General features: G+C 37.0%; 1 protein-coding gene across 2 annotated transcripts in view; it reads right to left on the minus strand.

Annotated features, from left to right (window-relative positions):
* The window catches only part of PTPRZ1 (protein tyrosine phosphatase receptor type Z1), a 131,412-nt gene that overhangs the window by 14,802 nt on the left and 93,068 nt on the right, over window positions 1-23,542 (minus strand). Inside the window, exons 12-17 of one of the 2 annotated variants that reach the window (XM_090137021.1) lie at window positions 19,142-22,703; window positions 15,357-15,501; window positions 7,639-7,730; window positions 4,336-4,421; window positions 1,883-1,979; window positions 131-213 (exon numbers count right to left, since the gene is read on the minus strand). In XM_090137021.1, coding sequence (XP_089993147.1) covers window positions 131-213; window positions 1,883-1,979; window positions 4,336-4,421; window positions 7,639-7,730; window positions 15,357-15,501; window positions 19,142-22,703 — 4,065 coding nt within the window. The remainder of the gene's footprint in view (window positions 1-130; window positions 214-1,882; window positions 1,980-4,335; window positions 4,422-7,638; window positions 7,731-15,356; window positions 15,502-19,141; window positions 22,704-23,542) is intronic. The other variant, XM_090137018.1, reaches the window with a different exon arrangement.

The raw sequence follows: 23,542 nt of genomic DNA on the forward strand, positions 1-23,542 counted from the left end.
GATAATTAAAGTGTTGTGGTATTTTTTAATATTGTGATTTTTTACAATTATATCTATTCACCTCCATACACCGCTATTCACAGAACAGGCTGATTGGTGGATGAGCTGTCAGACAGAAAAAGGCACTTACATCAACATAGTTGGCATTAATGTAATCAGTCAGTTTTCCATCCTTTTCTGCAAGCTGTGCTAGTTTGACCCTGGTATGATCATCTGTAGTAAGACAAGGGAGAAAACAAGCATGTTTTCTTGCCAGAATCACAGAATCACAAAAATTGGAAAAGACCTCCTGTTCAACTGTCCACCTATCACCAATATCATAATCTTTCTGTATGAAATCCTTTTTAAAATACCAAAATATATTTTTATAATATATATGAGTAAGAAGGTGACAGGCACATATGTAAACATCCCGTGCTTAGCCAGGAATCAGATTAAAAATTCTAGTTTACAGAAAAATAAGTTAAAGAATCTAAGGACTAGTGTATTTGGAAATTCAGAAATTTATTTCAGAAGTAAATTGAAACATATTTTGTAAGAAAGGAAGAAATATGATCAACTTTCTATAGAAAAATGCATTTTTGAAGACCTTGGAAGCAGAATATGTTCAAGTGACAAAAACCCAAGGCTCTTGTGAAAAACAACCCTACTGAAAAGGAATTAAAATGCTGAAAGCATAAAGATCTTACACTAACTTTGCAGTATAATACAGTGGTGAAATATAAAGTAAAACTAAAATTAAAAATCAGGTATCCAGTAATGTGGGCATGTATCCATTGTACAGTGGAAGTGAAGGGAAGCCTATTCAGCACCCCTGCACATCAGCCTGGCTGCCCTAAGGGTCCCAAACAATTACAGGCAGTGGTGTTTAAGCACATTCATTGCAAATTAAGGAGTGCAGAGCCTGGAGACTGGAGAGCAATGGGAACCTGGAGAGTTGGTTATCTGATGAGACTCAGCTCTAGTTATTTAGGCAGCAAGTGGCTAGTTCACAATGAGCTGAAGCTTTCTGAAGTTTCCATTCATTGGATGGACTAGAGGCCTGATTCAGTCACACATGGCAATTTTTGTTCTTTGAGCTAAGAATTGTAGCAGAAGTTGCTCTGTCCTTTGATAGCAAAGACCCTGGATTGGCATCCTTTGTATGGTCAGGTACCAACACAGAGTGTCAGAGGAAAAAAAAAAACCAAAAAAACCAACTTTCCCTTTTTCTAGGGGTGTCTTCAGCCAGGTGGAATTGGATTTCTTGCAGCTGGTGCAGAGCTCACATTGCCTCTTGCCAAACGGGTTGACCGTGTCTCTTTTTTTTCTATAAAGCTCTGGTGTGACTGAATGCTGAACATGTATTTAATTTAGGGCCTTGTTATCAGGAGTTGAAATGCTATACAGAATTAAGCCACTGCAAGAAATGAGTCCCAAGCGACTGTTAATGTGAGCCCAGACAATGCCCCGAGAGACAATTATGTCATAGGGAAGAGCCTGGTGTCCCTTCCCTTAATTTGACTGATGTCAGGGATTATGAAGCTCCTGAGAGGAAAAATCATCACTATTATAAATCAAAGATGGATTAATTTTGGCAATCAAAACACAGCTTCTTTGGCTTTGTAATGATATTATACTGGAATCTTCCAACTCCCTTTGGGTCATCAAAGAAGAAATAAACATATCCTGCTAACGAGTGCTCATCAAAGCTGCAGGATGTCAGAGGACTAACTGGAAGTGAAATATCATGATATTCATGATACTCCCCTCTGGGCATTTTGCTGAACAGTATCTAGAGTTTTCACAGTAGAAGTATTTTTTCCCCCTCTAGTAACATACATAAGTATATAATTGAGTATAATTTTTCTTAAACAAAACATCAAGTGATTCATTTACTTACAAGCAACAATGTTTATGTATCGATTCTTATTCTTGTTGTCAGGGTGATTAGAGCTGTCTGACGTAATACCTAGATCTACAGTACAGCTCTGGATTTCCTGAAAAAATAAAGTTCATCATACTTAAATAAGTACTAAGGTAAATAAAATGTCTTAAAATACAATAAGTCATCATGAAAAAACCACAACCTTCTACCCAATTAGCTATAATATTTTACAACTACTTCATTGCTAGAAAAAAATGCAGTGAAATAATTCCTTACCTGATAAAACTCTTTCAGTGTCTAATGAGGGAATGAATGCAAAAAAAAGTAAAAAAAATCAAATTCCACGGCACAGAACAAATGGATAAAAGTGTTTATATAATTTACAATTATTCTATGGAAAACAATTATGGTCATGCATTATCATTATCATCATAATATCAACAGAGCTTAAAAGAGACAAGAGACAATTTTATTGTTAAAATATGGGCATCTGTTTTCCTATCTTTAGCTTCAACGTTAGACCTTACTCCATTGAAAGATTATATATATGAGAAACATCACTGACTTTAGTCAGATTATCTACGTATTTAACTGTCTATAGGATTTCTTATTGGTCCTTATAACTACAGTAGTTTTTCCTGCAGAGCTCTTTTGCTCTCTTTCCAGTTACTCCTGAAGCTCTCGCAGCTGCTCAGACTTCATGGGACGGCATTACAGTCCTTTGTCTGACAGCAGCTTCTCAATAACCCAAAGCTTTTATGAAGACTGCCTGCAAGAGACAGGCTTAAGAAGACAGGTCCGTAGACTATAAAACTCACTAAATTAGTATTATTCGTTTCTTATCTTACTGATTACTTTAACTGACAAGAAACTCAAGCACTTAAAAGGTCCATATTGTTATGCAGGAAATAAGTAGCTTATGAGTACAAAAAGTACTATAACATTTCTCATCATTTTTTAGGATTTATTTCAGTATTAACCATCTTCACCTTCAGATATTTAAATAGATATATATGTAAAATGGTTATCAGTATGAAAATTACAAATTTAGATATGAGTTATTTTATAGCAATACACCTAAAAAATTGAACCAACCCCTTGCCCTGACCTCCAAATGAATTCAGACTACAGAGACAATGGCTATTTTCTTTATCAGTAGTAAAAAGGCCTGGACACATTCAGGGGTTGTCTGTAAATCCAAATTGGAGCTTCAAATGATGAGCAAGAACAAAAGTGTTTTAGATGGTGGAGACTCAGTGAAGTGCAGTGTATTTGGTCTTCAGATTGCCCCAGTAATTTAGGAAGTGAAGGTGACAAAAAATATGATTTACTGACTGTTTTACCTACTAAAGTTGAAGGAACACTGCTACCATTGTATTTATAACAGTTTTTCAACATTTGTTTTCATCTAACAACCAGTCTATCTGAAGCCCAGTCCTGTCAGTCCATCTACATTTGCTTATAGTATCAAATGAACTGGGCGTTATTCACACATACTTACAAATTCAGGCCCACAATCATTGATATACTTTACCATCTAATGAATTAGAGATGCTTACGAATAAGATAAGCTGAATCTAATTTTTGGTCTCTTGGGTCACAACACATTAGGTGGGGAACCCTAAGCAATACCGAGAGATGCAATATTATGAATTTCTTTAGTTTCAGCACTGTTTTTTTTTGCAGCAGTAATATTAAAATTATTTTAAATTAATAGTGACCAATCAAAGAAAATTGTTTTCATCACAACTGTTTGATTTTTATTAGAGAACAAACACCTGTCAAGAGTTTTAACTTTAGCTAAGCTTTAGCTTAGATTTAATTTCAGTCTTTGCTTATAATGCTTGTTTTATAAGTGACTTAAGTTAGTACTTATCTATCTTTAAATTGCATGTAATGCATACAAATGTGAAAAGCAATGAAGAAATATATGAAGTAGTTACATACGGTGAGAGCAACATTATGAGAACATGTTTCAAAGTTACACATCATATAAACCATTTGTTTTATGAAGTCAACTGTAAAACTTTTACTACCACGTATGAAGACTCTACATTAGCTCCCCCGTTACTCAGAAGTCTTGTCATATGTACTCATTATTATTTTCCTATTTTTTTCTCTGTAAATGGAACATGCGAATGTGCGTAGCTTCTGCAAAATTCAATTGGCATTAGTAATGGAAAAGTTTCAAATCTACAGCTGTATCTGTTAAACCATATAGATTGTGTTATATTTGCACAGATTATTCACATAGTAATTTAGCTTCTCACAGCCACAGCCAACACCATTTGCATTCCAGTCTTATAAATCTCCCTAGTCCTTATTCATGAACAGACCTCCCACTACTCATTTACATGAGAACATGAATTTAGTCCCTCAGGTCAGAATGTAATACCCAGTTCTCTTTTTTTCTTTTCCAGGCATTCAAACTTAACATTATTTGTATGCTAAGAAAGATGACGTCATACCTCAAATTCTTCAGAAAAACCATTACTTGCATGTAAATCTGCAACATGTTTTGGAAAATGCTTTATTGGAATTGCTCCAACATCATCTTAGGAGTGGGAAAAGACAAAAAATACATTTATGAAGAATAAAAAGCCAGAAGAACATAGAAAGACGTTCATATGTAGGCAATCCATACAACATCCTGAAATAAAATTTTTGGTATGTACTCTGGATATACAACTACTCATAAAAATAAATACACTCTCCAACATCATTAACATTTCTAAAATCATTCTCAAACACTTACAAATTTCTAAATGGTTATTCTGAGAGAAGATATGGTAAGTGTCCAGCTAGGTCTTGTTCTATCTTTAAGCCTCCAAAATTAAGGTGCTGATCCTGTCTGGAAATCATTCAGTTGACTTGACTGTGAAGTCAAGGGGAACTGAGAGGTTTAGCAGTCTGCTACAAGATACTCAAAGGGAAAGAGCAAGAGCAGCACTCTGAATAATACTGCAAAAGAAGGAATGATCAGAAGGACGAGTGTGGATGCTTTAGGTTGATTAGTATTGCACTGGTTCTCTGACACAGTACATGGACTATCTGCGCAGTTCCAGCCCCTACTAAATTAATGCAGCATTATGACAGTAGTATAATTCTGACTGATGCATACAAGCATTGGCATTCAAAAGAAACAATAACAGATTTTCATCTTTTACAGAAGTATTTTCAGCAGGAATTTCCCCCCTATTCACTACCATAATTTTACAATCGATAGAAATTTATGTCTGATCCCGGGAGTCAAATGCAAATTCTCACATCAGGCTGATAATGCAGGTCTAAAGATTTAAGATTTTCTGGATACACAGAAAGAAAATATTTACATTCTCAACCAGTAAAAGTGACTTGTGATGAATGAGTCTAAATTTTCCATCAGATATTTTATTTCAGTACATCTCCTTTTTACTTTATACAAACACAGTAAAACACTAATGTAGAGCATTAATTAGAGATCATGTAGAAAACATTTGGGACTTTTAATCTTTTCTTTCCTGCAAATATGCTAGGTAAACACAGCCCTCTATTCTGCTAATTACCTGTTAAATTATGCCATTATTTTAGCTGATTTTGGCTCTGAATAAGATTTATTTATTTATTGGAACATTACAAAATATGTTTATTTCACAATTTTTAAGTTCAGCACTGTTTCATATGAGAAAAAGAAAAGAACAAAAAAACATCAAAAGCATCGAACAAAGACCTGATGTTTATGTCAACAGATGTTCAGTGTTTAGGCCACCTAATAATTTTAGCTTTTGGTTACCAAGAATTTGTTGATTTGTATGGAGATCCATCTGGTCTTCCATTTACATGAATGGATCTGCATACAAAAAGTGAATTTATCCAGTCAAGCCTAAGAGAAGCCGACCAAATGTGTAACACTATCTTCACACTTCAGAGATTAAACCTGGTGTAAAGTGTTTATTCTAATGATCTGCAAACAGAACACCAGAAGGTAAGGTAGATGATCTTAAGAGTGACGACAGAAAGGGAGAAAGAGATTTCAGGTTACTACTATTTTATTTCCTGGCCACTGCTAATTTCCCAGCTCGGTAACTTCTGACTTTAGAGATATATTATATTTCTAGATATCGAGTACTACTTGAAAGGCTGGTATTGTCTCCTAATATCAGCCTGTAATTCACTATTTCTGCTAAATGTACAGTTTGTACTGTGAAGTGCCAGAGCATTTTCTCTGAATAACTGCAATCTCCTATCTTTGCTAATGAACTTCACAGAAGGAAAACTTAGTTTATAATAAGATCTGTGGAGTGTACTTTTAGACATTGTTCTAATAAAATCTTAAGCCTAGCAGTTAAAAAATACTCTTTCTGATCTACATTCCTTGCTAACATTGTATGCCAATGAGTCTTAATTGTAAAATTACACTGCTGAAACACTTGTATGATAGAAAACACAAAATCTGCTCACTTGAGATCTGTTGCACGCAAAACAAAACACAAACATTTTTCTGAGTGCTGGACCTTCTTCCATACAGCATTTTATGTATCTGTTAGTCATTTAAAAACACTTTCCTCTTTAAGTTAATATTAGCATTCCAAAAGTAAAACCTCAGTGTCAAAACACATATATTAAGCACTTGAATAACTGTAAGTGCAATTTCGTCTTATCACAATGGAATACACTATCTCCCTGAGGTGAGCTGGTCAGGGAAAATTGCAAGAAAATTATACAGTTGTACTGCAATATAGTTAATGATAGAGAGTAAGAGCTGAAATTTCCTGTAATGATTGCCACTTGACATTCATATGTAATGACATGTTTTCTGAAATCAAGCTACATCCCCACCTATTAACCATTTAGAAAAAGGCTACCCGTCTCCTCACAATAGCAATCAACTTAAGAGGCTTTTAAAGATGCCTACAATTCAGTGACAACAGAAGCCTAATATCTGGGATTTATTCAATTAAATGTTCTTACTAGTTACCTACACAAGGGCTGCTTTTGCTTCCCTTAGTCATTTCAAGAGTACCCATCCCCCCAGGTAATTGCACAGTTTGTAAAAGCATTATTTGTGGAGCAGAATATCTTCTTTTCATGTGTGGAAGTGTGGTTTGGGATCTGCAAAATTAATCTATTTGACTCTAACCAGTTTGAAAGAGCAAGAAAGGCTGCACATGCTCCTCTGCCTCATCTCAAGGAAGAAAGAAAAGAAAGAGCTTCTCCAAAAAAAAGTAGAGTGGATATGGCAAGAGCTAATATATGGAAGATGCTAATAATACTCTTCATTTGGGCATCAGTTTTATGAGAGGTTCAGAAAGAATTTTACAGTAGAAGATATGCTACTAAAATATATCCATTAGAAGAAGACATTGTAATCACCAGTGAAACACAAATGAGGTGTATATTGGTCCTGCTGGTAAAAAGTAAAGGTCATGTTCTATACACAGGTGTCAAACTCAATGAAAGAAATGTGGCAGAGTACGTTGCTGATGTAATCCTCTGCTTTGTGACAATGAACTAGAGCTGCTAAGTGTAGCTCGAGTGTGGGTGACACAGGCTAGAAGGCACAGCATCTCCCTGAGACAGCTCCGTAAGGTGAGGATATTTCTCTTCTGTGCTACCTACAGGAGAAAATATGAGCAACACTAACCTCTGCCTCTTTTGAGTGCACCTGTGTTAATTTGTACAAGTAGGTAATAATTTCCAGTTTACAGAATGTGAAGAATTCATATAGACACATGCTAGGCAGCATCTTTCAAAAGTTAATATCAATCCACAGAACAGTTGACAAAAAATACCTGAGACTGGGAAGACTGGAGCAGGGGGGGCAGAAATCACTCGAGGTGACGTGTTATCTTCCAAATAAAAGTGAGCAGTCTGGAAACATTTCCTAGAGGAGAAGAAATGTTAATAAATATTGCAAACACAAAACATAGCCTGAAATCTTTTGGAATTCTGACATCATTTAGTTAAGAGAATCACAGTTTTGAAAACCAGTTCTCATGGAGTGTTGAACACAACTACTGTGATAGAAGTATTGCCCCAATATACTACAGATTATGCATACAGTTGAAGATACTTAATTAACTCAGGATAACATACAGTTCATGCAACTTTACCTATACCAGAGGCAGAAGACAGAGCAGACATCTGACATGGTGAAAGCTGAAAGAGGAACTCTCAGAAGATACTGTAGATGCTGTGCAACAATTTCAAGTATAAAAAAATGCCATTGTCTTCCTTTCTTATCCAAATCTGCACACATAATTCCCTTTTATATGATTATGCTAGACTGCAGATGGAGCAGCGTATGAGATCAGCTCTGGTAATTCATCAGTAGAGCCTACTGCAGACACGGAAATGCAGTCCGAGGCAACATGCTCTATAGCAAACAAAATGGAAGCTCTAGACTACTGTGATTGGTGCTAAACAATTTTTTTGTAATGTCATTGTCACAACAATGAGGGACACCATTACCAAGGAGGACTTCCTGAAGTTGAAGGAGGAAAGCAGGGGAATTTATTACTCCAAGAGATGCTAGCTTTGTTGGAAAACACTCAAAGATGAATATAAATGGAATCAACCTTAGCTATGACCCCCACTGTTATTTGTATCTGTGCTGTAATCCAGATGTGAAGATAATAATAAGAGCATCTGTTAAGAGTTCAAGCAATTCAAGGGACTAAATAACCAACGGCTGCTGTAAGTATTGCAAAGCCTCTTTAATTAAAAAATCTCCATGTGATTAGAAATGCTAATAACAATCTTTACTCTGGGTCACCTAATCTATTAGAAATATTATTCAGGAATTATTAAGTTTAAAAAGAAACATACACATCAAGGAAACACTAATCTCATTTTGCATTTACAAGATTCTGCTTCTTGAAAGCTGTTGGCTCAAGCTGTTGTATGACCTTTTGCTATTTTCTGTAGTCACTTTAAATTCTAATTTTGTATTGCTCCTGTAAATAAATACCACCACACTGATAAAACCCTTCATATAATTGTTAAAATGATAAAGAAGTATTGAGGCTACTTTAAGAAACAGCGAGTATGTGGTTCATAAAGACTTTGGTAAACTCATTTCAATGAAGCATCTGGGAAACATGCACATACTCATGGAATGTACTGGGAATTTTCTGTGTTCATGTACAATGCAAATTCTCTTAAAACACAAGAGGAAGTAGAGAGCTACATCAAAAACAAAGTTGTGGCATGCAACAAAGTTCTCATGATAGCAAATTTGGAGTCTAACTAGAACCTTCTAAAGGCATGTTTGTGATGGTCTCAGAAGGGCTTTGGATTTTCCACAATACGCCTAGGAGAATACTATCCATTGTGTACTTAGCATTACTTAGAAATGGTAGTTCTTGATGCACATCAATAAAATGGAGCAGATAAACTACAGGAGGAAGGGATACCATCGAAACGATCTGGACAAGCTTGAAAAGTGGGTTCACATGAACATAATGAGGTTCAATGTTGCCAAATGCAGGATGTTGCACTCAGGTCAGGGCAATCCCAGGTATGTGTACAGACTGGGAGAAGAACTCCTTGGGAGCAGTCCTGTGGGGAAAGACTTGGGGGTTCTGGTGGACAAAAAGCTGCACACAGCCAGCAGTGTTTGCTCACAGCCCAGAAGGCCAATGGTATACTGGGCTGCATCAGAAGAGGGGAGGCCAGCAGGGAGAGGGAGGTGATTGTCCCCCTCTACTCTGCCCTCATGAGACCTCTTCTGGAGTACTGTGTCCAAGCCTGGGGGCCCCAGCATGAGAAGAACATGGAGCTGTTAGAGTGTGTCCAGAGGAGGACATGAAGATGATCAGAGGGCTGGAGCACTTCTCTTATGAAGAAAGGCTGAAGGAGTTGTTCTTGTTCAGCCTGGAGAAGAGAAATTTCTGAGGAGACCTCATTGTGGCCTTCCAGTACTTAAAGGGAGCTTATGAATAGGAGGAAAACCAACTTTATACGGATACACAGTGATGGGACAAGGGGGAATGGCTTTAAACTAAATGGGAGAACATTTTGGTCAGATGTTAGGAAGAAATTTCTTACTCAGAGGATGGTGAAGCCCTGGCACAGCTGCCCGGAGAAGCTGTGGATGCCCCATCCCTGGAGGTGCTCAAGGCCAGGCTTGATGGTGCCCTCTACAGCCTGATCTAGCGGTTGGCAATCTTGATCTTGGCAGTGGAGCTGGTGCTCAATGGTCCCTTCCTATCCAAGCCCTTTCATGATTCTATGATTCTGTGATACTCAAGATGTTTTAAGGAGGCTCTAACATTTGCATTATGCACCTTGTGGCTGCTAATGTGAGAAAGGCTCCCAGTGATAACATAACACTCAAGAGTTAGTTTCAGAACTGTGTGCAAAATGACCAAGAGATAGGTGAATAGACTTCACTAAGCACTTTTGGAAAGTCTAGTCCTGTCTACTATGCACTGAGAATACTGATGTGCTGTATTTATTAAAAACCAACCAAATGTGCCAACCACCTCAACTTTAAAGGAAAAGAACAAAAAAATGTCCTCCCGCTAATGCCTGTGGCTTATGAACAGTGATCATACATAAAGCTTACAGAATAACACTGCAGAAATTTGTCATCTCTTTGCCTGTGAAGACTGAACTAAAAAGAATTTAATTAGTGTAATGGTTTTCATATAAAAAGCAGTGATTAAAATGTCTTCATAATATGCTATATATTCACTATTCCTAACTGAGCCACTGTATCTTCAATCTTTAGCAAGTTAATTGTGGCTGAAAATAAATTAAACCCTTGGCACATTTGGGAGACAAATTCATAGCGGTTGACTTAACCTATATAAGAGTCATAAATAGGCATTCCATCTGCTTTGGCATCAGCAGTGAAAGCCTTTATGACTAAACCTAATGTTAATAACCATGACTCGTTAATTATCACTTGTTGTTAATGTAAAAAGTGATGACTATTTCAAACTTCCAGACAAAGGTCCCATCACTCAATGTTAACCTGATTATTTAATTTACACCTTTCCTCAAAGCATTTAGATCTTCAACCTAAAACTGTAATTTGTAATTTAGACACTGCGCTTCTTTGAACACACACTTTTTATATCAGATAGTGAAAAAGCACTGATTTAATTAGAGTGTCACTATCTGTACAGAGAAGCAGCAGCAATTTGATATAACGTGAGGGATACTACAGCTGAGAGAACACCTCAGTGTGAACTGCTTGGAAGAATACTACACCTCAGACTGCAGATGGTCTCTTTAGAGTCTCCTGTGCTCACAGGGCATCTGTCATTGGTTATTCTCAAATACTTATTAGAAATTATTTTGAAATGGTTTTGATTATTTGAAGATCTGATGGATCCAAAGGATATTTAAATAGACCTTAGAGAATCCAGTGATTCCATTTTTAAATGATTCCAATTTGTCTTTTAAATCCTTGTCAGCTGAAATTTTAATTTTAAAATTATATTAGTTCTTTTATTTATGGTTTGCTGTCATGCAGTTGAGCATTTCTCTTTCATGGTTGAATGAATGTGAACACAGTAAGTTAAAATCTGTTTTTAATTTGCTTCTCCATGTGCAAGTTCAATCATTCTTACAGAGGATTCTCAGCTCTTTTTCCATAAAATGAACACAGGATTCAAGATACTAGTTCAAATCATGGATAGGAAAATGAACATTCTCTGAAAGCTGCATTTCAGAGATACAGGCTGGCAGAAAAAAAGTTAAAACTTAAATGATTGCTCAGGAATTCGCCTGTTACTAGGTTGGCAATTTCTGAAGTATTGCTGTCGTGTAGCTTCTAGGAGCTGATATGCAGTATCTCTGCACCTAGAAATGTAACTGGAACTGCATTAGGAATTTGCTGTTCATATTACCAGAACTAGTATCTTACTGAGATTCATATGTATTTGTTCAAAAAACAATACTGAATGGTGCAGATCACACTGACAACTATTACCATTTTACTGTTTGCCAAGCTCTTCTTATGTTAACCATTATAAAAACGGATTTGCACAAATTGTTTTACATTTCTTCCCATAAATCATTTCATTAGGTTCATTTGCATTGACCAATTCAATGAACTGTTCCAAAAGATTACACATATGCCTAAACAATTTCCAGTATATCAGCACAGAGAAACTTTCAATTTGAGTTACCTAAATACAAAAGGTTAATTCAAGAAAATGGGAATGATGAAGCTATCCAGAAATGAGAAGAACAGGGAATGGAGATTCAAATATCCCTGATGCATAGTGTACAAGGACTCAATCAGATACCAAGAAGAATGGATAGATACTATACTTGGATAGAAAATTCTCTCTAAAGCTGTAAAAATAATCTGTCAAGGAGGCAAAGCCATTACATAGGCAAAAGAATCTCCCCATTTATTCCACTGTAATCTAAATCATTCTAAAAAAAATGTAAGGAAAGCATATTTGCATCAAATTATAAATGCTTGATGCACAAGACTACAGTAATTCAAAACGGTGCACGTTCCTACTGAAAATTAGATATTCTTTAGACAGTATTATCATTAAAAGTTTTTATTCCTGTGGGAGAAATTAGTTTTTTATCACAAAAAGATTGAAATTATGCCTAACAAGATAGTGAAGAGATTGGGGAATTTCCTCTAGTGATGATTAACAATTTCATGTAAAAAAACCACAAACAACCAATCCTATACCAAAAAACCAACTAAACCCAAACAACAGATGGTAGAGAATTATTTTTCTGATACAAAGCATTTGCGTGAAGAACAAAATAATTTTGCCTTTTTTTTTTTTTTAACCTTGAAAAGTTGGAATTTGAGGCTTTTGGTAGCTATTTGGTTTTGAAACAATATATTTTTTAAAAAGGTTACAGCTGTTGTATATTCAAATCACGGGGTGGCACTTTTCCATGAAATACCCAGCTAGGATATGCCCATGCAATTTTTTTTTTGAATACTCTTGCCAAAAGAATATAGAATAACATCTTGTAAATCTAATATTTTAATTAACTTTAATGAGTGAAAATAATTGGCGCACATAAAAGAAAAAGAGGTAGATATGCATTATAAAAAGAAAACCTGTCAATTTACAACAATTATTTCAAAATCAGCTAAACTTAGCCACGGAAATACTTATAGTCATATAGCAGTTAAGTTCATCATTTTTCATGAACTTTCAAATCATGAAGTTCATCATGATTTTTCACAGGCTTTAAAACAAGGTGCGAGTCTTGGTATCTTTGAAAGAGGCCTATAAAGTCCTACCTACAATACATACAGCTTGTGATTCATTTTGCTGAAATAAGAACTATGTTACTGGTGTTATCATAAAGCCCAAGAAAATTTTCTCAAGGATTAACAAAAAAAGAGCTTCATATTTTATTTTGTAGTACGCAAGAAATACAGAAAAGATTAAATTCAACTTCAAGAAGATATTACTGCTAACGGGATTTTTGTTTTATTTTGAAAGACCTATGTTACAGAATTGTTCATTCCCAGAAAAAAAATACAAAATGAACATGATGTTATTTGACAAAAACAAGCTTGTAACATGTGTAGGATTACTAAAACTGCACTACACAATCTGGGTCTTAAAATGTGTAGTGTTCTTTGGAAAATAGAAGAGATTTGAAAGACTATTTAGGCTCAAGGATGAAACTCCTTGGAAGATGAGTATGAATGTTCATGTTGTGTAACAAGAAAGACAGGAAAAGGCTCTCAATATGAAAGTGGTTAGCTAGAAATCCTGTGATGGAGAATATAATTATCCAACTAGATATAAATCAGGAAATGTGTGCAATTCTTCCAGCAATTAACCACTTATTTGAAAAGCGGAAGAAATCTTTCTGCAAATTCAGTGCTTTTAAGTGTTTTATCATGCCAAAGACTGGCTGACTTATAAGGATGTTTGCCTGGAATGAAGGAAGCCTGAACTCAATTTCTTATGCTTCATCTGTTGAGGGATGGCATATATTCTGTCCTGGGTTGATACCAACCAGCGAGGAATTGAGAAGCAAAGCCAGTGAGCCAGACCCTGACACCACAGCCTAATGGTTACAGTAGTCAGGAGCTGACAAAAGCACCCTGGGATCTGGTTCCTGTTTCCTGGTTCTTTGCCACTGTTACACATTTTAGGTTAAGCAAGACTGGACAGATGAAAGAAAAAGAAGGAACAGGTTCTAGAAGCCTTCCAGGAGCAAGGCTCTGCTTCTTGCTGCTTGTTTATGCATTAGCAGTACACAAGCAATGATGGGATCAGGCCCCTGCAATCACAAAAGAACAAGAGTTTCTATGGCAGGGTGATGTGCAACTTAACACTCATCTCTTTCAGTCCACTATGTCTCCTCCTTGGCAACTCTCACTCTCAGGAAGGTAAGGGCTGTGTGGATTTTGGAAGTCTATGAGAGCCTAAGAAGCCTTGTCCCTAGAAAGACTCCATGGCTTCATCTGCATCCAGTGAAGAAAAGCTGAAGACTTGAACACTGCCCCATTGCTAACGGGATTCCTGGTAGGCTCATAGCTTAGGCCAACTTGCATTACTGCATACAACACCTGACACACTCTGGGGTTAGACCCAGAAACTGTCCCTGGCAGGGGATCTGAATACACCCACCTTGTTTATCCCCTGTGAGGGAACAGCATTTGGCTGTACAGAAGCAACTTGCGCCACGCCTCAAGATTGTAGAAGAGTCCTTGGACCACCTTATTTCATAGAATAGGCTCAATCTTTTGCCCTCAGTGGTTGTGTCTTCAGGACTCTTGTCTACCACCTCTCTTTAGCCTGGCTTTTTTTTCTTATTTTCTTATCAAGTCACAGAAAACATCCCCATGAGGGAACCTGAGCATGCATGCGTGCACAAAACTCATCTGCTTCATCACCTGTTGAATGGTTTCAAAGGCTGGAAGGCAAAAACTCTCATTCTAAGGCAGGATCACAAAGCAGAGCAATTTTTAGTCACTGAACATGAGATCTACTCAGGAAGTGATCTTAAAATATTGACAGATAACCTAATTTCTATCTCACATTCCACATCAGCTACAGCCCATTCCTACAGTCCTTTATGAACTGCTTATTTATACAGTCCTGTTGATGATCATAGATTCTTGTTTAAATTGATAACAACTTTTTTTTTTTTTAATAGTTACATGATTGGGAAAATAGGAAACAAACCCATTCCATGCTATTTATTTTATTTCTCCCTCCTATTCTTCCCAGTGTTCTGTTAATTCACTTGGCTTCCGGCATTAGTAAACAAAAGTAATTTTTACTAAATTCTCTCAGTATGGATATAAGGTATATGTCATGTTCCAGCATTGCAACCAAAATTAACTGTAGTTGAGCATTTTGGAAAGAAAGCAGCCTACTGCTTTACACCACTGCAGCTCTGGGAGCAAGACAAAGACACAGTGAGAGACAAGATCCAGCCTCTCTCCTATAAAGCAGCTCAGTAACGTCAATCACATTTTTCAAATCACTGTTCTTTAGCACTGAAAAAACAAACAAACAAACAAAAACCCAACAAAACAACAACTTACCTCCAGTATATGAGAATACCCACAAGAATCACTAGACAGATAAAAGTCAGGGCGGATACGACCACAAGTGGTATAACTGTCTTCTTCTCTGATTCCAGACTCTCGGCTAGACCGATACGAGACTCATGGCTACTATTACTTGCCTCTGCAGTCAGAGAAAATTGAAACAGTCCATGTTTAAATACTGACAAACACACAGCATGAGTGAAGGTGTCTTATAATGAGCCTACTTAATACCACTTACCTCTATTTTCACTACGCACTGCAGAAAATGTATACATTTGCAAACCAGCTTACAGAAAATAAGCAGACAGAGGGTAAAGCAAAGTATTCAAGCTTTTGTGATTCAGCCTTCCAGCAGTGGAGACTTCTTTGTAAGAATAGCAGATTGTTGTTAAAATATAGGAGAAGAAAGTTTTTTATTTTCATCTGTTTATTAGCTGAAAGTCAATAATTTAAGGGATCTGAATTTATAATACTGGAATGTGTAAAGCACACTGATACGAAACTGTCACTCACGTAATGCAAATCACTTCTCCTTGACTAATAATTGTGATTTTTTTTTTTTTTTTTTTTTTTTTTACAACAGAAAATGTCAGTGTGGTTACTTTATTGCACCTAAGCCTTCTGTAGTTTAATATGCTGTCCATTTGGTAACTTGCCTTATAGAAAATCTAGTTTCCTTTAAATTCAATTGCAGCACTCCCTCCTCCAACTATAATGGAGCCAGAATTAAATTTCCTACCTCCATCTTTACTGGGAATCAAATTGTTATTTAGGTATTATCTAGATTTCACATAACTGTCAGCCTTGTAATACTGGGTGATGAAAATATTTGGGCACAGGAATCTGTATGAAGATTAAACTAATATATTTTATAAGCTCATTAAAAGAAGCATACATAATGGTGGAAGAGATCAATCCTGCACTTTTCTTTCATCCCTCTGAAAGAAAACACTTGCAAACATAGAGTTTGACACAAAATAATGATTCTTTTAAATCTATGCAGCTGACTATGACCAGTATATGAGTCAAAATACAGAAATAATCATGTCCACACTTTTTAGAATTAATCCTTAGATTTTCTAAGATAACTACATATCTTCTGCTTTTAGTGAATTGTCTTAATACAATTAATGCTCTGTATGGGACAGGATATTGCTGTCTAGAAATCAGCTGTACTCCAGTGGGGTTTCAAGACCAATTCTACATGACAGTTTTCAGACAAAAGGGAGGAGGGAATATTGCTGGATCTGAAAAAATATTGACAAAAAGCATAGGACCTAAATACAGTATAAAAACCCAGGCATGATCACATAGCATAGGCTTCCAGACATGTATCTGCTTTCATTTTCTTTAGTTTTTGGGCTTTCTAGAAAAAGATGTCTAGGTCCTGATCTTGCAGATATCTTCTTGGTTTTAGTTCAGAGTGCTCAAACACCCAAATCAGTCACTGCTTTTTCAATCCTCTATCTCCATGTGCAAGGTGATTGCAGGAAAATGAAAGGCTTCTGAAAACTTGTCCCCAAGCTTCTTGCAAGTAGACTAAAATCAATACTGATTCAAGAGGAAACTATATATCTGTATGAGAGATCAGAATATGATCCCTTTGAGGCATACACATTTGCTCGTTCAACTCTGGAGTAATTCACAGGGTAAGACCCAAACTCATCTTTGTGATAACAGAGCTCCTTCACACTGCATGACCAAGTTCTACTCTCCTATGAAGAAGAGCAGTAGATCCCTGTAATGGAGCTTCTTGCCTGCTTGGCCATTGCTCCAGTGATAGCAGCTGAAAGGGAGTCTCACCTTCTGCAGATTTCCTACTCCCTAACAATTGGCATACTTAGATCATTTCCATTATTATTTATATTGATTTCTTTTATGACTTTTCAACTGAAGTTGAAAGGTTTAGGTAGCCATAGATGTCTTAAGGAGAAAGTCCTCATTCAGAACAGGCATGAATATGCATCGACAACTATAATAAAGAGTGGGTAAAGTTTAAATGACATTTTTTTTTCTGGAACAGTCAAAGTAAGAAGACATTTCATTAATTTTTGATGAATTCACAGTAATACATAACTTCTTAGTTGTCTTTTTTTTTTTCTTTTTTCTTTTGTTACCTTGTATTTGAGTTAAGCAAGGATATTTTTGACTTACAGGAGACCATGTTAGACATGCTTGCATTTAATTTCCAGTTTTTAGAAGAGAGCATTTGGCATTATTTATTGGAAAAATCAATGTGCATGAAGTGATGCTATATAAAGTCTTTCAATAATATTTAGAAGATAAAATTTGTCTGTTGTAGTGCTACTCCAGACACGTATAATCTTTTTGAAGTTCTTTTCTGAAGTAACAGTTCAAGCTCATTGTTAACTAAAATGACACTTATGTAAACTGTAAATCTTTAATGGCAACATTCATTTATATAAGTCATACGAGTCTTGAAATATTCCTTTTCTTTTTTTCTGATTTTTCAAGAAGTATGTTTTGCAGTTTAAACCATGAGGTAACCGCTAACCAACTGAACTAACTCACTTTTTGTTTCAGTTTTAGTGTGCCTGATTTGCTAGGACAAATAACAATTTTGGCATGTTTTCTACTTATTTCAATACATTTTCTATTTTTGTTTGTTTGTTTTGTTTTCCATTTTTTCACATTCTATTAGCTCCGATTACATAGTGTCGTTTTGGCACCTTTTCATATTAGCACTCTGTTGCTCACGAGCAATACGACTTCATTTCATTTCACTCTGTATTCATAGCACTCAGCCTAAAATTTCACATGCTATCTAGACTCCATTCAAAACAGATTTAGTTGGATGATACTGCCCTCTACAGATGCTGTGACTGTTTAATTTCAATTCACTTTTTAAAATACAAATTCACCTTGTTGTTTTTTTTCCCAAGCCACAGTTATTTTTTCTGATTTTACTTTTGGGTTTCCAATATGCTAACATGAAGAAATTCAAATTTCTTGTCTGAATAGTTTAAGTTTCCACAACTCATTTTTAAATATAAAGGCAATATATTATATTTATCTGGTTCTTATCTATGTAAGGCGCAGTTTTGCCTTCTGACCTCATCTTTGGAATCACAGTTCACAAAATCTGTTACTGACTTTAAGAGGAATAGTTAGGAAAAATATATATACATGTGAACAAGTACAGGAGAACCCAGCTCTGATATACTGCAAATAATCAAAACCAGCATAAAAAAAACTCTGCATCTTACTGAAATTTGAAGACGGCATAAACAATAAGAATGAAGATGAATGTTTATGCAAATTAAGATGAATCAGAATCAAGCTGAAGCATCTTCTTCCTTGCTCAATACACCTTAGAAAATACAAAATAAAACATAAGGAGGAAATGTGCTGCCATAATTATAAAACAGAATCTCAGAGGTATGTTTGCACTGGTATAATTTCCTCTGGTAACATCTTTGTACAAGGAACTTACATCTCTCTTATACCTTTAAAACTCAAATTAAACCATTAACATTGAAACAAATTCTGGTCTCAGACTGCGCACCACCCGACTTCAGCTGATGGTGCAAATCTATCCAAAAACAGAGCACAAATCTTACTACTGAAGTTTCAGGTGCAGTTTGAAGTAGTCAGAAGTGGCACTCACAAGGCAACCAGCTCAGTATGTACCCCTGCTCCCCAGTGCCTCCTTAATCACCCCCACTGGCTCTCTTCTCCTTCTGTTACATACAGATAAACCTCGTTCTCTTCAGCACAAAAGAACCCTCTCACAGCATTATGACTTATCCATAACTAACCTGCCTCAGAGATGTTGAATACTGATGAGTGATCGCTAGTTACAGATGAGGATGATGACTGTGACGATCCAGGAGTTAATTCTGAGTTACCTGCTTCAACTGCCCCTTCAGTGTCTCTCTCATTAAGGTCAGGAAAACTGAAATCTGTTGACGTTTCATTATCATTAAGGCTATCTGAGGTACCTTGGCCAGAACCACTTTCTTCATCACTTGTAAAAACAGCCCAAGACTTAGACTCTGATGCGTTTTGCAATGGGACACTAGCAGTTTGAATATGGTTCTCCAAAAATGTCGGGTCGCTGTGCTTCTCAGGTATCACACTTGCTGTCAGAGATGGTACAGATGTATAATTATGTGTTTCCGTGGCATAGTTTATCTGCCTGTCTGATGCAGCAGTCGAAATTCTCTCTTCTTCTTCAGGTTTCCCAGAATGTGAGCTTATAATTAGGTTGTTATTGTTTACCTCTGCATTTTGCTCCTCTACTACCATATCCTCATCTTCTCTATGGGAAGAGCATGAGATACAGTTACTTATGGGAAAGCCATCGTCATACTCATCGTAGTCATCCTCAACTACAGAAGGCCACAAATCGGTACTGGACATGACACTGGGAGACAACCCAGAGGATTCTCTAGAAGGAACCAGTAACCTACTCAAAGTTACAAGGCTCTCACTTTTGGGAGGAACAGCTGTGACAGAAATATGTGCACTTGGTAAAGGAAGGGTGTGATGAATGGACACATCAGAATCAGAAACCACTGCAGGCATTTGCACAGGATCAAAACCAAATGGAAAACTTGAAGAGACACTGGCAGTCTCACTTCGTTCAAAAACACTTGCAGAGGTATGGCTGTCTGGAGGAGTAGCTACATGAGGTAATGCATCAGCTGTTAGGAAGGGAGTTGCTACTGCGTCTGCTGCTTGGGGGGGAAAGGTATTTGCATTTTCTAAACTGGTCAGCTGGAACGAAACATCGCTACTGTACAATGAAGGCATAACCTGCTGAACATCTTCACTGTTAAACAAGCTGGATGAAACATACTCCTCACTTGCATAAGAAACAGGTAAGCCTTGAAGTGACGCTGTGGGCTTACTAAAAGTGTTTGACAACATATCAGCAATGGAAGGTAGAGATGCAGAAGGCAGCATAGTTTCATTTGTAGCAGAACCTGGTGCCATTTGATGCCATATTTGGTCAAATGCAGAACTATCTTTATAAACCCTGGAGCTTTCAGCCAATATTGGATCACTTGGCACAACCGCAGCTGTGTTAAGCAGAGTGCCATCGCCAGAAGACTGGAAGGAGGACTGCAGTAATGTGTCATTATTTAATGTAGCTGAGGCCTCATAAAAGTACGGCTGAGTCGAGGATAACGTTTTACTATAAGCAGGGGCAGAGACAGCTTGTTCTGAGATTGCACTAAGCATAGGTCTAAGCAAAGTGTCATCAGAGGCTGGAGATGTAACATGCAAAGGCTGAACGGAAAGGCGATTTTCTGTAAATTTACTAAGATCATAATCAAATACCTTAGTAGTGGGAAAAGCAAGAGAGACTGGAAGGATTCCCTTTGTGCTAGAAACAGGAAGTAGGCTTTCTTGCAGAGACGTGGTCTGCTTAATTACATCGTTATTAGAAACAGATGTAGAAAGTTCAGGTATCAGTTTACTTTCAGCACTGGAAGCCATTTCACTTAAAGAAGAAATTTGCAGTTCTTTCTCATCTCCATATACAACACCACCTTTTTGAAGTACCTTATTAACATCACTAAAACCAGATGATTCATATGTAATTTCATCTACAGAATCAGAGGAAGAAGCATTATTTATGGTCAAAGTGTCTGTGTCAGGCAAAAGGGACTCACTACCAGAGTATGCTTCAGACCAATCCATATCACTAGATAGAGAGCGCGTAGGCTGCAGCCAAGTATCAGCTTGTTTTGTTACAGAGGAAGGTTTATGCACCAGTACATTGTTATAGCTGCTAAATAAAGGATCCTGATGAAATACGTCAACAGAACCATGCACAAATTCTGCAGAGTCATAAGAAACAGTAAAGCTTTGGAGGGAGCCCACATTACTAGACAAAGCATAAGGATGTTCAGACATTGTAGATAGTACATGCACATTTAAATCACTGCTGGATGGTTCGACTTCAGAAAATATGTGAGTTCTATTATGACCAAATATCAGTGTCTCTGAAGCAGCGTGAGTGGTCTGATGTGACACCACATCAGCATATTGAGCAAGGCTTGGCTGTATTAATGTATCACCCTCTGCCAACGTCAAAGAAGCATGCAGGGACACCTTATCACTTGCAACAGCTGGAGTAGCGCTTTGTGGAAACATTTGAGAAACTGTGTACAGACGGTGAAACATTCTACTACTGGAGGAAGCAGAGGAAAATGTAAGCAAAGGTACATCATCATAGGAAGACAGGGTGGGTTCAAATGACACATCAACACTGGGAAATACAGGTGTAGCATGCAAGGTCACATCACTATCTGATGTAGCAAGGGTAGTGTCGAGCATCTGAGAGTCAAACAATAAAGGGGTGACTAGAGGAAACACTTCACTACTGTAGGAAGGTTGAAGAGGTATCTCACCATTATAGATTGGTTGAGTTGTCTGAGAGAGTACCTCACTGGCAGCAGAAGCAGAACCATATTCTCCAGAGCTTGAAGAGAGAGAGTGAGGTGATAATTCAGCAGAGGAGAAAGCAAAGGTAGAATAATGTGGCAATTCTAAATCCGCATCTGACGTGTCCTGTGAAACCACCGGGCTGCCGGAATAGGGCACTGTAGCTGGCTTTAATCCCTCTACGTAAGCCTCAGAGTAATTGGTCTGAGACAAAAGACTGCTATCCGATGTACCAACAGACTGAGTTGTCAGCTCCGTAGCATTATGAAACCACACATTTCCATCAGTGGAAGATGTATGCTTTGGAGGCTCATCGGAGCTTGGCGGTGCTGCACCTTCTGAAATATATTTGACAGAGCCTTGGTAAAGGACATCATGCATGCTTATATCTGGGCTTCCAGAAGGAAGGATGTCTTCTTGGGAGGTCTCCTCTGTAACTAGATGTGCTGAAGAAGTGGTGAGAACTGAACTCCAAAAGTCATCAGATTCCTGATCAGGTTTAAAAGGAGACAATAAGAAATCTTCACCACTATGGCCTGTAGTGGTTATCCTGGTTGGTTCAGTGCCTGAAGAAAGGTATATGTATTCTTCTTCTACGCCTTTGGTGGAGTCAATGAATTGAGGAGGAGTTTCAGTAATCGTTTGGGATTCCAAAAAAGGATCTTCTTCTTCAGAAGTTTCACTGACAGCTGGAGAAGTAGGAAAATAAACAGCTTTGAAAGCATCCTCCTTACCAGGCAATTCTTCTCCTGTTAAGTATCTATTTATTTTAGCTTCACTAGATTCTGTCCCTGTGTTATCTTGACCGTAGCTTGATGTAGTCACTCGGAAATCTTTCCTCTTTATTTGTTTTATTGCACTGTCAGTGCTAGGAATCACTGCAGTTTCTTCATCCATCTCTGTTTCTTTTTCATCAGCTTCATCCTTTGAAAAAATATCACAGCCGAAGACAATTAACAGTGTTTATAGACACCACACACAAATGAAATCTAAAACTGCAATAATATATTTATCTGGCTTCATAAAAACAAAAGGGACAAAACAACAGACACCTTTGAGAATTCTGTTGACAAAATATTTAGTTACAAGAACAAGTATCCTCTTCACTTGAAAATACTGCCCCTTTGCAAGACAAACAAACAAAAAAAAATCTGCGCTCAATAGCTTCTTAAATGTATGAGAGAGAAAAACCACTCGCAGTATTTATTATTCACAAAGGTCTACATCTTTCTAATAAAATGCAATTGTATTTGCAGTACACATCAAAGAAAAATGACTACGATCAGAATATTTTAGAGAGTTGCACTAGTATTCTGATACTGATTAAACTGCTATATAGTAACAGAATATGGCCTGTGTTTAAATTTGATGAATCAACATTTTTTCCTAGATGATACGATTTCAGGGTGTAAAAGATCATCATACAACAGTATCAAAAGCGTTGTGAGTGATGCCACCTGGTCCCTGTTACTGACCTTCCTTTGCTGAACACAAATGATAACCTGTAAAAAGTCTAAATTAGGTTTTGACTTTTAAGGCCAGGTCTAATAAATAGATAAATAGATAGATAAATTGATAAATAAAACGAGTATGTGTACGTCTAAACACAATGTCCCTATCCCCAACTTTTCTTGAGCCAAATCCAAAAAAGTAGTGTGGAATCATGGAAATTGCTCATGAGAGGTGGTAGTATGACTAAGTATATAGGTGCCACCAGCTTTGTGCCATGCCCAACTCTGCCAACTGCGGCATAGCTCTGCACA

The sequence above is a fragment of the Phasianus colchicus genome, chromosome 1 (assembly GCF_987193195.1).
Source record: "Phasianus colchicus chromosome 1, bPhaCol1.hap1.1, whole genome shotgun sequence".
NCBI lineage: Eukaryota > Metazoa > Chordata > Aves > Galliformes > Phasianidae > Phasianus > Phasianus colchicus.